The following is a 16754-nucleotide window of genomic DNA, read 5'->3' as shown; positions in this document are numbered from 1 at the left end:
CCCCGGCACCTCCCGGGGACACCGCTCCAGGACCCCAAACTCCGCGTGTCCAAAACTGAACACGAGCTGCACGGACCCTTGCTCAGACTCAAACCCCGGCAGTCTCTCGGCTCCCTCTTCCTCCCTTGTCCCTGTAGCCAAGCCTGTCGCCGGGAGCCCCCCACCCAGTCAGGTCTGCGTGCTCCTGTATCCCGCGACCCCACTGGGAACAGGGACAAGAACGTGGCCGTCGTCGGGGAGGTGGGGAGCGCGTGTTGGGTCACGCACAGGAAGAACTGAGCTGGTGCCCGCGGCCCAGGAGGTTTCTCTTCTTCGTGTGTTTGCACGCAGCAGGAGGAGCATCTGTCCGGCCCGGTGCCACACACGCAGCAGAGCCGCGCGGGCCTGCATGGGGGCTGGGCATTCCCCTCCGGAGAAGAGGCCGCCGCGATCCCTGCCCGGGCGAGCGCACACGCAGTCATGCACGGCGCTGCCACGGGAGGAATTCGGCCACTGGGTCCTGGGTCCTTCGGCCCGGGAAAGCCCGGAGTGGGGTGGCCGAGCCACGTTCTGCGTCTTCCTGCAAAGGCAGCGGGCAGGTTCTGACGGTTGTCTGGACTTCTCTACCACGGAGAAAGATGCTTTAATTAGTTCTTCACGTTGGGCGGGCGGTGCCGCAAACCGTGCGAACGTTGAGCAGACCGCCCGGGCCGCCTGCGGCGGAGACACACTGCCCCCTGGCGGCCGGCCGGGCCCTCGCAGCGGTGGCCGCGGCTGCTCCAGGCGCTCCCGGCGAGCTCCGTGCGGCCTGCGGGGCGGACGCGCTCACGCGCACGCACCCGGGACATCGCGTCCACTTTTCTCTTGCACCCGGGAGAGGCAGCTCCTCCTGTCCTTTCCCACGTCCAGGCAGCGCAGGCTCCGGGAAGCTTCGCCGTGCGGCCCTGGGCTGCAAACAGGCCGTGCGGCGCGGCTCCTGGGGGTCAGGGGAAGGGTAGCCGGACCGGGCGACGCGCAGAGGGAGGGCGCGAGGAGGCGCTGGTGGAGCCAGCCCGAGGGCCAGGCACGGTGCACGGAAACGCCACAACAGCCCCGAGGCACGGGACTGGGAAAGAGACCGACTGTCCAGTGACTGGCCTGGCTCAGACACAAAACCATCTTTTTTTGCTTTTAATAAATATCGACAGAGCGCTCATCTGCCAGGCCTGCTTGTTGAAGTTACTCATGTGGCCTCTGCATAATCCGGTGAGGGAGGAACTGCACTGAGCCCGTTTCACGGACCGAAAGCCGGGCGTAGAGTGAGTGACGAGCGGCTGGAAGCGCCCTGGATTCTGCTCCGCACGCGCAGACCCCAGACCCGCGCTCTTCTCCCCGCGCCGCCTCTCTTGCCGGGGCTGAAGTGCAGGAAGAGGGGCCAGGGGCTGGCGGCCCCCTGGAGCTCCGTGCCCGGCGCCAAGAGGTGCTCAGCTGGCCGGGCTTCCACGGAAGCTCAAGAGCAGCCGGGAAGGCGGAGGGAGGCGGCCGCGTGAGCCGCTCACCCAGGCAGAAACACGGGGGGGGGGGGGGCTCTCCACGGCCACCCCCGGGAGAGGAGCCTCACTCCAGGGCGGCCTTTGCTTGCGGGGGTGGGGGCGTCCAGGGCACCAGCTGAGCAGCCCCCTCCCCACAAGGTGCGCCCCACTCTCCTGTGAGTTTCGCAGGAGCCCCTCGAAGCGCTCCTAGTCACCTGGGTTCCAAGGAGGAAGCAGACAGGTGGCCTGAGGAACTCAGCCCCAGGCTCCTAAAGAGGCCAAGGCCCCCACACCCTGGCCTCCTGGCTCCCAGCGGATGCCTTCTCGCTGGACACTGCCAGCCAGGCCCCCTGCCCAGGGAAAGCCATGTTCCTCCACCCCCAGCCAGACATGATTTTCAACTCATTTGGGTAAATATCCTCTAATTTTCAAAATTCGTGCTTGCTTTCATTTATTTTCAAGACAGAGACAGATCTCCCGTCTGCTGGGTTACTCCCCAGATAACGCCCTCGGAGGGCTGGGCCGGAGGGCTGGGCTGGGCTGGAGCTAGGAGCTGGGAATCTGGTCCCGGACTCCCACAAGAGTAGCAGGGACCTAACCACTCGGGCCATCACCTGCTGCCTCCCAAGTGTGCAATGCAGAAGCCAGAGCCGGGAATTGAACCCAGGTGCTAGCAGGTGTTCAACCACAAAGCCAACAGCCTGCCCTGTCCTTTGGATGACCTTGAGCTGATGAGACGCGTGCTCACGATGTCTGTATCTACTGCATGACACAGCGTGCCCGCGGGCGAGCATGGGGCCCAGCGGATACACCAATCCGGCTGTCTCAGAGGCCTGGGCCCGTGGGGGCAGCCGCGGGCTGGCGGGACCGGGCCTGGGCACAGAGCGGGTGTTCAGCCCGTACGTGCATGGTAAATACAAGCGCACTTCAGGAAGCCGGAAAACCCGGATTGAGAGATTTTTCACCTTCCTGGAAAAGTTTTAAAGCCCCAAGCACAGCTTTGTCATAATACGCATTTTCCGTGAACTTCTGCAGACACCCCAGGGATGCGTGCATTCCAGTAACCTTTGCACCAAAACAAACGCATCTTTCGGCTCCGTTTTCCACGGAACGTGTCGAAGGACGCTCGGAGCTAGCAACCGGGCAAACGACTTTCGTCCGTTTTTGCCTTGGGCCATCCCAAAACCGCCAGTTTCCCGCATCCCGGGGTTCAAAGCCGCGCCTGCGCCCACCCCCATCGGGGCGGGGCGGCGAGTCCCGGGAAGCCTCCCTCGTGCCGTCAATCACCCGCAGGAGATGGTTCAACTCCGACTCCAGGGCGAACCACCGCCCTCCCCTCTAACGACCCCGCCGCGCCCCGCCCAGGCACGGGGCTCGCAGCCGCGGGTCCCCCCACCCCGATGCGCGGATTCGCCGGCCTTGGGCCCAGTGTTCTGCCCTGCGGCGGTCCGGGCCCGTGGGGCTGGGGGTCAGAGAGCCGGTGGGCGGGGCGCGGGTCTCCCGGGGCTCGGCGAGCCGCGCGGTGGGATGTGTGCGGGTCCAGCCGGCGGTGCCGGGCGCTGGGCGCGGCGGCCCTGATGCTGGGCCTGCCCCGCGGAGGGCGGCCTGCGAGGCTGTGGCGCGCCCTCGCAGGGCCGGGCGGGCGGCGGAGCGCGGTGGGCGGCCCCCGCGACCCTCGGCTCGGCCGTGCGAGGCGGTGGGGGAACGGAGCCGCCCGGACGGACGGCGCCCGCGGTGGCGCTGGGAGGCGGGAAGGAGGCGGCGCGCAGGCGAGCCCGGGTGGACTCGTCCTGGAAGAGAAGATGGAAGTGGAGAGGCGGCCGGCGCCTGGCCCTGTGGACGCTGTGCGCCGTGCAGCTGCCCGTGGCCGTCGCCTTGCGAATCCGCCAGCTGCGCCCAGGGACGTCTCCCGCACGCCGGGCGCGACATCGACTTGTTCGGCCTGCGCACCTGCTGCGAGTGCGCGCGGCACACCCTGCGGGGCGCCTTCTGCGACCGCTGCGGGCTGCGCGCGGACCAGGAGAGCCTCAGGGAGGCCGAGGGCGTGCAGGGAGGCGCTGCTCCCCCGGCGGCCGCGCGGCCGCAGCCCGGGCTCTGCGATCGCAGGTGGGCGGCGCGTGGGCGGCGGGCTTCGCTGCAGCGGCTGTGGGTCCCTGCGCTGCTCACCTGTGACCACTCCTCTGACCCTTCAGGCCGAGAACTTTCGTCCCCAGCGTCCTAGCTAACAGGGCACCTGGCCGGGCGGCGCTGTGGGTTCCTTCTGTTCGCGCGGTTGCTGTCACCAGACAAGCGTACACGGGTCTCAGGGAGGCGACCGTGAGTAAGCCCAGGGTGCCTTCCAGGCTTTTACATACCCGGCGGACAACACGAGTGTGTTCTTAGCTGTCGTCTGAAATAGAAGATGCCGCCGTAGGGGTCTGGACGCCTCGTTGTGATGGGCTGCGTTTGTGACACCTAGGAAGGCCCGTAAACTTGTTCAAGAACTGCATGGAGGCCGGCGCCGCGGCTCACTAGGCTAATCTCCCGGCACCGGCACCCCGGGTTCTAGTCCCAGTTGGGGCGCCAGATTCTGTCCCGGTTGCTCCTCTTCCAGTCCAGCTCTCTGCTGTGGCCCGGGAAGGCAGTGGAGGATGGCCCAAGTGCTTGGGCCCTGCACTCGCATGGGAGACCAGGAGGAAGCACCTGGCTCCTGGCTTCGGATCAGCGCAGTGCCGGCCGTAGCAGCCATTTGGGGGGTGAACCAATGGAAGGAAGACCTTTCTCGCTGTCTCTCTCTAACTCTGGCTGTCAAACAAACAAGCAAGCAAACAAACAAAAAAACCAAAAAACTGCATAGAAAGCTGGCACTAGATGGGGAGCGACCTTTTTTTTTTTTTTTCTAGAAAACTTTTTGTTTAGCATGAGCTCTGTTATGTCCAAATGTTCTTAAATCTTGTTTTTTATTATTTTTAAGATTTGCTCATTTGAAAGACACAGTGACAGGGAAGGAGAGACAGGCAGAATGAGATCTGTTTGCTGGCTCACTCCCCAAGGGCCACAATGGCTAGGGCTGGGCGCCTGGAATTCCACCCTGGTCTCCCACGTGGGTGGCCGGGTCCCCAGCACTAGAGCTATCCTGTGCTGCAGGGAGCTGGTGCGGGGGCAGAGCAGCTGGGACTGGCACTAGCGCTCCCGGATGGGTGCGGGCCTCACGCGCAGCGGGCTTAACCCACTGCACCACAGCACAGCAGCTCCCCTCAAACCTGGTTTTAAATAATTTTACAGATGATCAGATTTAGACTTCAGAATGAAGTTTCAAAATGATATGTTGGACAACGGCAGTGTTGTAGCCATTTTTATTTGATATCTTTAACATTTAGATTGTCTTCCTTCTGTTTTTATTGGTGAGAGCTGCATTGCTAGTGATCTTAATTAAGTTTTGTAATGGATTGACTATTAGATCTCCTTCCGCTCTCTGTGTGTGTGCAGAGTTAGATAAAGATGACTTCACAGATACCCTAAGAGTGACCCTAGCGCCTTGGTCCTCCACCCTCCACCCCAGTGATGTAAAGCCCCTCTGGGCACGCGCCTGCTCTCAGTTGCTCCCTGTGACTTACAGGGCTGGCCGACAGAGGAGACTCCCAAGCCAGCCTCCTGCCGGCTCTCTGGCCTCTGCCCCACCCATGCTTCGTGAATTGGCATCACTAAACCGGCTGTTGTTTTGTGAAAGCGTCCTGCTTCCTCTTACTGCCCCTCCTTTTCTCTGACAGCGCTGTCATGGCGTCGGGTGCCCGTTCCCCCAGGGACCCTGCCCTGCCCTCTGCAGGGTGAGAGCGTATCCTGTGCCTCGGCTTCTCAGAGGAGGGGCCCTAGATCGGCAGCATCAGCACCACTTCAGATCTGTCAGGAAAAGCAATGTAGGGCTGCAGACAGTCAGTGAACAAACATCAAATATCTGTAATACTTGGGATATACATATACCAAAAAAAGGATTTGTTTATGTGAAATTCCGTTATCTGGGCATTCTCTGCTGCTTTTCTGGCCACCTAGACATACTGAATCAGAAGCTTGCACTAGGACCCAACAGTCTTTATTTGAAAGGCAGAGTTACAGAGACAGAGAGAGGTCTTCCATCTGCTGGTTCCCTCCCCAAATGGCTGCGATGGCCAGGCTGAGGCCAGGAGCTTCTTCCGGGTCTCCCATGTCAGTGGCAGGGGCCCAAGTGCGTGGGTCATCTTCCGCTGCTTTTCCAGGTGCGTTAGCAGGGAGCTGGATCAGAAATGGAGCAGCCGGGACTCCCCTCGGGTGCCCATCTTTACCTGCTATGCCACAGCACCAGCCCCCAGCAGCTGTTGTTGTAACACACCCTGCCGGAGAAGCACTGCTGTATTTTTGTGTCTTATAAAAAGAAGGCTTTGCTGCTTGTTTTAGCATTAAGAAAAAACTGTTTTATTTATAAGACCTTTTCATTTAACTCTAGAAACACTCACGCACACTCACTCACAGGTTAAATAAAGCCTCTGCCTCTTAGAAGACACTTGTACCAGCTGCTTTATTTTGTTTCTGTATTTTTGGTGTGTGTTCATTCATTTAATTAATCACCTTAAACAATGAAAGATATCAAATTACCTTCTAAAGGAGACATGCGAACTTATCGTTGAGAGCCAAAAGTAAATATTTTATGTCTTGAGGGCCGCTGGATCTGGTGTAATCTCTCTGCCAGTTACAGTACGAATCCAGCCATAGCCAACACACAAATGAACGGGCTAGCCGTGTTCCAGTGCGTCTTCACTAAATCAGATGGCAGGCCTATTTGTAGTTTGCTACCCTGTTCTAGTGAGTCCCAACTTTACATGTAGTTCAGCAGAGCGCTGTTGTGAGCAGGTCATTGGCTTTAGAGAAAATCATACGCCTGTAAACTGCAAAAGGAAGTGGAGGTCTGTATGTGAGACAAATAAGCTTCAGTAGATTAAGAAGTAAGTTTAAAAGGAAACGGAAGCATATTTACGATGAATGTGACTGAAAGGGTGATATCCTCGGTAAGTAAAAGTACACGCAGTTGTAGGCCAGAAATGAATTCATAATAGAAGGGCGGAAAAATGTAGTTTCACCTACTGGTTAAAGGCCTCCAAATTGAAGCAAGAATGATACCTTTTCCCCAGGTTATCAAGGGAAAAGCTGGAAGTGCAAACCAGCAGGATTAGCAGGCAGCAGGTGTGCTGGTCACCGAGCACATCCGACAGACGTCAAGAACCTTCGGAAAATACACGCTCTTAGGTTCAGTCCTTTTAGAGAAGACGTATTTATTTATTTGAATGTCAGAATTAGAGGGGAGGCAGAGATATCTTCTGTTCACTGTTTCACTCCCCAGGTGGCCCCAACAGCCAGGGCTGGGCCAGGCCACAACCAGGGACGTCAGCTGGGTCTTCTGCATGGGTGCAGGGGCCCAGGGACTTGAACCACTTTCGGCTGCTTTCCTAGCTGCATTGGCAGAGAGCCTGCCCCGGTACGCCACAATGCCTGCCCCCAAAACTTTTTAGCTCTGTGTAAACAGCAGCAATTAGTTGATAAATCTGAACACGCAAAGGAGGAAACCGTCAAATGGATGCCCAAGAGGGCTGACTGCCACAGGAGAGGGTCCTCTTGGTTTTGTAATTCATTTAATTAAAGCCATTCCTCCCTGCTGCCATGCCCTCTTCCAGCCCCGGGATGATTGTCCTTTTTTTTTTTTTTTTTTTTTTTTTTTTTTTTGACAAAAATGGTTGGTTTGTGGATCAGTAAAACTAGTTTAAAATTAGTGAAGGTGTTTGTTCCTTCCTTTTCTCAGGTGCACTTGGTGTCAGAAAACAGTCCGCACTGAACGCATGAAAACCAGCGTAAGGAACGGAACCGGCGTCGTGGAGAGCTTGGAAACCCCATCACCCCACCGCGTTACTTAGCCTGCACTGATGTGCAAAGACGAAAGATTATGAGGCGGTAACTGGGGTTTAGAATCGATTTTTAAAAATTGTTTTAACTTGGCTGGCGCCGCGGCTCACTAGGCTAATCCTCCACCTTGTGGCGCCGGCACACCGGGTTCTAGTCCCGGTCGGGGCGCCGGATTCTGTCCCGGTTGCCCCTCTTCCAGGCCAGCTCTCTGCTGTGGCCCGGGAGTGCAGTGGAGGATGGCCCAGGTGCTTGGGCCCTGCACCCCATGGGAGACCAGGAAAAGCACCTGGCTCCTGGCTCCTGCCATCGGATCAGCGCGGTGCGCCGGCCGCAGCGCACTGGCCGCGGCGGCCATTGGAGGGTGAACCAACGGCAAAGGAAGACCTTTCTCTCGGTCTCTCTCTCTCACTGTCCACTCTGCCTGTCAAAAAAAAAAAAAAAAAAATTGTTTTAACTCTATTAAGGCTGTATAAGAAGAATTAGGCCCAGAGATAAAATAAAATTAAATGAAGATTTTGAGGTGGGGTGTGGGGGAGATAACATGCCATAAATTGTGCAGAGCCGGAAACCCCTGCTGCTGGTTCCCAGTGACTGGGCCCCGACTTGGGCTCCCGAGAGCTTTCCTGTCTGTAGGGAAACGGCAGGTATGGCACTGGCGGTCCTGACGAACCGTGTCTGGGTCCCACAGAGCTTTCTAAAAACAGGTTCATGAGCCTACCTCCATAGCCATGGTTAGGTCCCAGGAATCTGTATTATTTTTAAGGTCTTCAGCTGATTCTGCTGAACAGCCAGTTTTGGGGTTTATAATTATCAGTATAAAAAATTGGATTTCCTTCTTGTTCTAAAACGCGTTTTCCATTTGCGACTTTACATAGGGTCCCTTTAAATATGTTTACATTGAACATTAGATGCTGCCAAAAATAATGTTGGACATCAAAGTGCATTGTGTATGTATGTTATCAAAAATTGGCATAACTATAGTGCACTGTCTTTATGTAGCTCTCAAGGAATGACTATGAAAAAGTACAGATTTAAATCAAGATATTTTAACTTTTAAAATTAAATACCTTTCTTTTTTTTTTTCTTTTTGACAGGCAGAGTGGATAGTGAAAGAGAGAGACAGAGAGAAAGGTCTTCCTTTGCTGTTGGTTCACCCTCCAATGGCCGCCGCGGCCTGAGCGCTGCGGCCGGCACACCACGCTGATCCGATGGCAGGAGCCAGGTACTTATCCTGGTCTTCCATGGGGTGCAGGGCCCAAGCACTTGGGCCATCCTCCACTGCACTCCCTGGCCACAGCAGAGAGCTGGCGTGGAAGAGGGGCAACCAGGACAGAATCTGGCTCCCCGACCGGGACTAGAACCCCGTGTGCCGGCGCCGCAAGGCGGAGGATTAGCCTAGTGAGCCGCAGCGCTGGCTAAAATTAAATACCTTTTTCAGAATGAGATTTTAATCTGTTCGATGTCAAGCATTCATGTCAATGCATACAAGTATTTTTCCACTGTAAAAGTCCTTATTGAATTAAATCTGAAATCACTAAGTACAACTATGGTATAGCTTAGTTAATGGTTTTATCTGTAAGAAGAGGGGAAGAGGGAAGAAAAGATTAGATTGTGACAATCAGGAGCCGATGTTGTGGCACAGCAGATAAAGTTGCCACCTGCAGGACTGGTATCTCATATGGGCGCCAGTTCGAGTCCCAGCTGTACTACTTGTTTTTTTTTTTTTTTTTTTTTTTAAGATTTTATTTATTTATTTGAGAGGTAAAGTTACAGACAGTGAGAGGGAGAGACAGAGAGAAAGGTCTTCCATCCATTGGTTCACTCCCCAATGGCCACAACAGCCAGAGCTGCACCAGGAACCAGGTGCTTCTTCCTGGTCTCCCACGCGGGTGCAGGGGCCCAAGGACTTGGGCCATCTTCTACTGCCTTCCCAGGCCATGGCAGAGAGCTGGATCAGAAGTGGAGCAGCTGGGACTAGAATCAGCGCCCATATGGGATGCCCATTTGGTGCTGCAGGTGAAGGATTAACCTGCGCCAAGGCGCCAGCCCCCCAGCTTCTCCACGTGTGACCCAGTTCCCTGCTAATAGCCTGGGAAGGCAGCAGAGGATGGCCCAAGTGCTTGGGCCCCTGCCACCCATGTGGGAGACCCGGATAAAGCTCCTGGCTCAGACCTGGCCATTGTGGCTACTTGTGAATTAGTGGATGGAAGATCTCTCTCTCCCTCTTTCTTTGTAACTCTTTCAAATAAATTTAAAAAAATTATGATAAGCATTAATTACATTATACTTAAGGCTATTACAAATCAGGATTTTTGAGTCTATTTTTTAAAAATTTGCAAATTAAATATTTCAGAATACATCCAGAAAAGGAAAATCAAGGTAAGAGATCTGAGAAAATTAGTATACAGTCTGAGAAAAGTGCCAAGAACTTGACGAGTATTTCCTAGTGCACAAGACTAGTACAAGGTGAAATACTGGGTATGTGAGCAGAGCAGTTACACGGAAGAACACATCTTCCTAGTTGATTCAGTAAGCAGAATCAGAACAGTGCATGATAGTTAATAAGAGACAAATTTTCAATGCACTTTCAGTCAAAGCTTTCTAATAATCTGATTTAGCAGTGGAATGGGTACCTTCTTAGTGAATTCCTTCTTACCTAGCAGAGTATATGCTGGGCGAATTGACTAGCGTGGTGAACAAGATAATTAGACACTAAGTGGAAGGGCAAATTAACCTCTCAAGTCCCCTGCCATTCGTAGAATTCTTTTTGTTGTGTGGATAGTACCAGCTCCGCTGTTAGCAAGGAATGAAAGGCCGGGCGCTGGCCATGTGGGGTTTTAACCCTTTGCTCTCATTTTTAAGCTAGCTTCTAAGCTCGGAAAGCAGTGGACCCCATTAACGGTCCTAGCCAGCTCGCGCAGTGGAACTAACACGGGGGAAGGAATGTTGGGAGAATTTAGGATCCTGTTAAATCCTGTCCAGGTAAATTGAAGACTTTCCTTGTCCATCTTTTCACTTTTACCTTCTTTGTTTTCCTTAAAAAGGCAGTGGTTAACCCCTAAATCACTGACTACCTGCTCCCAGGAAGGAATAATGATAGACGGACGACTCAAGTGTTGCGATGCGTGCGGGAAGGGGCCCCTGGGGTAGGCAGGAGCAATGGCGCAGCCACTGTGGAGAAGGTGGGCAGCTCCTTAGAGAGTTAAACATAGCTTCACCCTGTCACCCAGCGATCCCTCGTCCAAGACTCTACCCAAAGGAAGTGAGACCACACATCCTGCAGAGACTGGCTAGCTAACATTCAAAGCATTATTCAAAACAGCCAAAGAATAGAACCAGGTCAGCCGTCCATCAGGTGGTGAGCGGATGCTGTTCAGTGATAGAGATGGACTGCCGATACATGCTTCGCACAATGAATGAACTTGAGAAGCATCATGCTACATGAAGAGCCCACACACGAGGGACGGTCGTTACTGTGACCTGGCCAGAAAAGGCAAAACTGTAGACGGTAGATTGCGACCTCCTGAGGCTGGCACAGGGAGTGGGAGTGACGTGGGCACTGAGGGGTCTTAGGGAAGCAGGAAAGGTGGGCATGCAACCCAGTAAGCTTCCAAACAGTGACTTTTTCATTTGAAATGGGTGAATTTTATGATATGTAAATTTTTAAAAGATTTATTTATTTATTTGAAAGTGTTAGAGAGGTCTTCATCTGCTGGTTCACTCCCCAAATGGCTGCAATGGCCGGAGTTAAACCAATCCAAAGCCAGGAGCCAGGAGCTTCTTCCAGGTCTCCCATGTGGGTGCAGGGGCCCAAGGATGTGGGCCATCTTCCACTGCTTTCCCAGGCCACAGCTGAGAGCTGGATCAGAAGTGGAGCAGCCGAGACTCGAACTGGTGCCCATATGGGATGCCAGCACTGTAGGTGGTGGCTTCACTTGCTACGCCACAGCGCCAGCCCCCACCTGCGTTGTTTTTTAATCGTGCTTTTTCACACCTGTCCCTAGCAAGTTCCAGCTTCAAGAGGTTTTGGGTGGAACTAGGGCTGGCATCCCCAAAGCATCCCTCTGGGCCTTTCTCTCCCCAGAATCGAGTCCAGGCTACAGAAGAACAACCCAACCACCAGGTCAGAGAGCTGGGGCCCTTGTGCTGCTTGTCTGCAGGATTTGTTAGATTGTTCTAATAGGATTTTTGCCTGTTTTTCATAGGCTTTTTACTTATTCTAAGGGTCTAAAGATTGTTTAGTGCAAGAATGTAAAGATTTGAATAAAAAAGTTGAGACAAGTTCCTAACACCATCTCTAAAGTTTGAGGCAGTCTCTTATCTAGACAGATTTTTAACAGCAATACTCAATTTTCTATTGGGATATTTGGGTGTCGGGCACATTGCTAAATGCATTATGCACATGATCCTTCTCAGTTCTCACCACAACTTTCCCAGGTGGGTAGTACTGTATTCCATCATTTAGAACACTGTCTGAAATTAAGTTATTTGCCCAAATTCATACATTGTATGCCGAGCCAGGATTTGAACTTGGGTTCCTATAATCCAGAGTCTAATTGCTATGCTGAATTCTCAGATTCAGTGCCTGATACATCATGAATTCTCAGAGGATGTCTAAATGCAAGTTCAATTCAGATTACTTTTGTAAGGTGTGTCTCTCACATGCCATAAAGTATATAAACAGCAAAATAGACTGTAAATGATGCTCGTGCTACAGTACCGCTAACATCATGATATGGTGACGTCTTGTGTATATTCCTTGCTTGCTTCCAGAAAAATCTGCAATGGTTAATAGCAACGTTAGCTCAGGGGCAGGCTTTATGGCGCAGCAGGTTAAGGCTTTGGCCACCTGCATCCCGTGTTGGAGTGTCAGTTTACGTCCCAGCACCTCTGCTTCCAATCCAGCTTCCTGCTGATGCACCCTGGGAGGCAGCAGACGAGGGCTCACGTGCATGGGTTCCTGCCACCCGTGTGGGAGACGTGGGTGGAGTTCTGGGTTCCCGACTTTGGCCTGACCCAGCCCTGGTTGTTGCAGGCATTTGGGAAGAGAACCAGCAGACATAAGCTTGCTCTCTCTGTTGCTCTACCTTCCAAGTAGTTGAAAAGTAACTTTTTTAAAAATACATTCATACATAGAAGTATGTCAGCAAGTCAGAAGAGATGATGAATAGTTTGGGAGGGGGATGAGAAACAATGAGCGAGCAGGGCGCAAGGAGCTGATGGTCCATCAGCCAAGGAAAGCTGCTGCCATCAGTACGACCAAGATTTTCCATTTAAAATGTTTGATGCTACTTTACCAACAGTATCAAAGCCCAGGGAAAAGGAATTAAGAGAGACGTGTAAGACAGCACTTTATTTTACTGTCTGCTATTTAATTCGTACGGACGCTGTTGTGAAGTCGCCCACAGAACGGCAGACACCGTCCTTGGCCCTGGAGGCCGTTCCCAGGTTAGTCTCGGGAGAAGGAAGATGCTTACCTCGCTGCAAGACCACAGGGCAAGTGAGGTGCTCAGGTCTCCCGCGCGTCAGCAGGAGCCAGGCCTGGCTGAGGGCTGCAGGGAAAGGGACAAGCTGGAATCTGAAACTTCCCAGTGGGCTAGGTGGAGGAGGACGGGAGGACTGTGCTAGGCTGAGAACAGCAGCTGCCGAGGGCCCAGAGAGGATGGGGCACGGTCAAGTTCAGGCAGGAGCACACCGCAGGCAGGGGAGTGGCGAGACCGAGGCTGAGGAAGCGGCGGGGGCTAGGTCCCAGCAGGCCCCGTTGGCCCCTTACGACACTTGGATTTCACCGAGAGGGCGCACATTAGTCCAGCCGCTCAGTGAGGGATGCCTGAGAGAGGAGCAAAGCTGGAGGCCGGCAGCCCAGTGAGGAACATCCTGGAGAGAGGTGTGTCCCGAATGATGGGAAAAGAGAAGAGATGGCAGCTGCTTCTAGTGATTCACAGGATGAGGATGGTGGGGGGTGGGGGGGAGGCAGATAACGCCCAGGTTCCAGGGAAGCAGGCAGGGAGGAGCTTCCTCGCTCAGTGGTGTCAGATGGCATCAACAGTACAAGTATTGTGGGCACATGGACCTGGCCACTTTCCTGGGCCAGTGGAATAGGGCCATCAGCGGAGATGGCAGTGAACAGTGTGGAAATGGCTAAGGCTGCCTCTGAGAGTCTGCAGACAAGGAGGAGCTCGGGTCATAGCTGGGAGGAAGCTGTGGACACAAGGCAGGACATGGGGCTGGCCACGTGACTGGAGAAGCCGGGTCCGTGGCTCCGAAGGGGTGGGGGTGGGGAGCTGACAGGTGCCACTGAAACAGAAGTTGGAGAAGGTCTGAAAAAATAATGGACTTCAACAACAAGGAGGTCTTCGATGACCTTGACTAAAACAATTGTGCAAGAGAGTTGGGGGCACCAGGCCTCGGGCACGGGTCAGAAGCCTGCCCCATGGTGTGTGTCTCTCACCTTGTATCCACACGCACAGACAGAAATGGGCAGGAGCTTCGAGGGGTCTTAGCGAAGTGGTGGGCATTGGAGCAACTTCTTACTTGCCTTTCTCTAAAGCTAGAGCTGGATGGTGAGCGAGTCGAGCTGCTGGATTTGGAAGGCACCCTAGTTCTGAGCACTGGCTGCTGTGGCCGTGGCTGGGGGGGGAGGGGCTGAGACCCACCTGCTAGCCAGGTGTGTGCAATGCCACGGCCAGCCGTTCCCTGCATCGCTGAAGCACCTTGTTCGTTGTAGACTTCCACGTTGCTCCTTCAGGTTTCCTTGTTGTATACCTCGTTAGTATCAGTATCAGTGGCACACCTGTATTGCTGCATCAGGGAATCTTACTTCCTTTTCCCAATTTTAGGCATGATGATGCTTTACTGGAAGTGGTTGGAGTATACAGGTCTTTCCACCGTGCCCGGATTCAAGCGAAACTGGTGAACCCTTTCTGAATCAGACAAGCAACACACACAGCAAGTGTGAGTGAAACTCCGCTGTGACAGGCTGTGAGTCCAGTCCACGTGGAGCCCCCGGTCCGTGGAAGCAGGTGTACATGCCGAAGCAGCTGTGGACAGTGGATCACGGCTGCTATTGGTCGCCCTGCAGCAGGATGGGGAAGAAGAGACAGTACACATGACCCTCGGGCCTGCTAAAGAAATCAAATGGTCCCTGAGAAAGAATTCCTTAAACCAGGGGTGGAACACGTCTGGCCCACGAGATCATCCAGTCTGGCCTCACCAAGGCGACCATGCAGAGGACTTGAAGAGGAGTCAGTCTATAGCAGGCTGATTTTTAAGTTGATCGTTGTTACGACCAGTGAATGATGTTATCAATATCCAAATGGCCCTTGGCAGACTCAAGGTTCCCCATCCCTGTTCAACAGCCCATGAATAGAGAGACATTCAGATTACTTTTCTGAAAATGAAATGCAGGAGGGTGAAGAGGCTGTGGGCGGGCGGTACTCAGGAGGAGCACCTTGCTGACGCTTTTCTGTTTGTTCCCTAACGTCAGCTGCAGACCAAAACCACAATGAGGTTTCACTGCACACCTGTTATGGGAATGTAAACTGGTACAACCACTGTAGAAGCCAGTATGGAGATACCTCAGAAATCTGAATATAGGCCTACCATACGACCCAGCCATCCCACTCCTGGGAATCTACCCAAGGGAAATGAAATTAGCAAATGAAAGAGTATCTGCATCTCTGTTTATTGCAGCTCAGTTCACGACAGCTAAGACATGGAATCAATCCGAATGCCCATCAACCGAAGACTGAAGAAACTGTGGGATATGCATACCATGGAAGACTATGCAACAATAAAAAGAAAATTAAATTGGGTCATTTGCAACAAAAATCAGTGAATCTGGAAAACATAGTAAAATAAGCCAGTCCCAAAGAGACAAATACCATATGTTCTCCCTGACCTGTGAAAACTCATAGAGCACCTAAAAGGCAATCTGTAGAAGTGAAATTGATATTTTGAGAAGCAATGACTTGAATAGCCCTTGTCTTGACTGTTCTGAAACAGTTTTTTTTCATATTATTTGTTGAACTCTTAACATAGAGTTAAACGTGTTTATAAACTCAATTGAAAATAGATCTCAGTAAAAAATTAAGAGTAGGAATAAGAGAGGGAGGAGGAAGAGGGGTAGACTGGGTGGGGGTCAGGCATTGTGGGCAGAATCACCATGTTCCTAAGGCTGTGATCATGAAGTGCATGAAGCTTGCAGCTGTAAAGCTGTACAGTGCTGCATGCATTCCTACAACTTACTTCTAAGGGCACAGTTTAAACACTGGCCATAGGACCCCAAGTCCCCTTAAGCTGGGTGGTAAAAATAGCAGCTTAAGTGTCATAGAGAACATATATATAGGATAAGTGGTAAAGTGACCATATAGATAGGATCAAGTATTAAAGTGATCCTAGAAATAGGACTAAGTGTTTGGTAATAATAATAGAATTTAAAAGGCTTGAATGCTTTAACATGAGAAGCAGTCACACAGCAGACTCATAGAATGACAGTTGCTTTAAGTAGCACTCTGACCTCAGAATTAGCCCTTATGGCATTCTGGTCTGGCTGAAAAGCCCAGGGGAGCATTTCAGTCATGGAAGCCAACAAACTGTGCCAAAAAATGTTCTACATAAAGGACCTCTGTTGGCGAAATCCCGGTGGAAAGAAGTAGTCACCAAAGAAGGATGTACTTTTCTCTGAAGGGAGGAGAGAACTTCCACTTTACTTATGGCCTTGCCAAGTTAGTGGATCCAAAAGGCTTCCATAGCCTAGGCAGCTCATGTCAAGAGCCTTGGGTGATCACTGACGTTGTACATAAGAGTGTTAACTGTTAAATAAACAAAAGTCATGGCCAGCGCCGCAGCTCAATAGGCTAATCCTCCGCCTTGCGGCGCCGGCACACCGGGTTCTAGTCCCAGTCGGGGCGCCGGATTCTGTCCCGGTTGCCCCTCTTCCAGGCCAGCTCTCTGCTGTGGCCTGGAAAGGCAGTGGAGGATGGCCCAAGTGCTTGGGCCCTGATCCCATGGGAGACCAGGATAAGCACCTGGCTTCTGCCTTCGGATCAACGTGGTGCGCTGGCTGCAGCGCGCCAGCCATGGCGGCCATTGGAGGGTGAACCAACGGCAAAAGGAAGACCTTTCTCTCTGTCTCTCTCTCTCACTATCCACTCTGCCTGTCCAAAAAAAAAAAAAAAAAAAAAAGAGTCACTGTGCACTAATGTCCCACGCAGGACCTCTGTCCCCAGAGAGTTGTATCATGAGATTTAATCATAAAACTTGTTTTCAAGAATCACTTCTTTTTAGTGTCTTAAGTGGAGGATATTCTTATGTTCATAACTTATAGTCGTGTCCAAGAGCTTGCAAAAGACGCAT

At 52.8% G+C, this 16754-nt stretch overlaps 1 protein-coding gene across 1 annotated transcript; it reads left to right on the top strand.

The window, feature by feature from the left end:
• Window positions 1–2282: 2282 nt before the first annotated feature.
• Window positions 2283–16216, top strand: LOC127484503 (uncharacterized). Its single transcript, XM_070060886.1, has 4 exons — window positions 2283–2389; window positions 2856–3596; window positions 7297–7445; window positions 14237–16216. Exons 1-3 carry the CDS (start codon window positions 2283–2285, stop codon window positions 7406–7408), a joined length of 960 nt encoding a protein of 319 aa, XP_069916987.1. The 3' UTR covers window positions 7409–7445; window positions 14237–16216.
• Window positions 16217–16754: the final 538 nt, after the last annotated feature.

The sequence above is a fragment of the Oryctolagus cuniculus genome, chromosome 17, assembly GCF_964237555.1.
Source record: "Oryctolagus cuniculus chromosome 17, mOryCun1.1, whole genome shotgun sequence".
Lineage (NCBI taxonomy): Eukaryota > Metazoa > Chordata > Mammalia > Lagomorpha > Leporidae > Oryctolagus > Oryctolagus cuniculus.
This window is presented reverse-complemented; position numbering and strand designations above follow the sequence as displayed.

Bases quoted from the DNA above. Each gene is read 5' to 3' on its own strand.
- LOC127484503 (XM_070060886.1), top strand. From the start codon at position 2,283: ATGGGGCCCAGCGGATACACCAATCCGGCTGTCTCAGAGGCCTGGGCC. The intron at 2,390-2,855 runs GTACGTGCATGG...CGCCCCGCCCAG, and splicing joins ACAGAGCGGGTGTTCAGCCC to GCACGGGGCTCGCAGCCGCG. The intron at 3,597-7,296 runs GTGGGCGGCGCG...TCCTTTTCTCAG, and splicing joins CCCGGGCTCTGCGATCGCAG to GTGCACTTGGTGTCAGAAAA.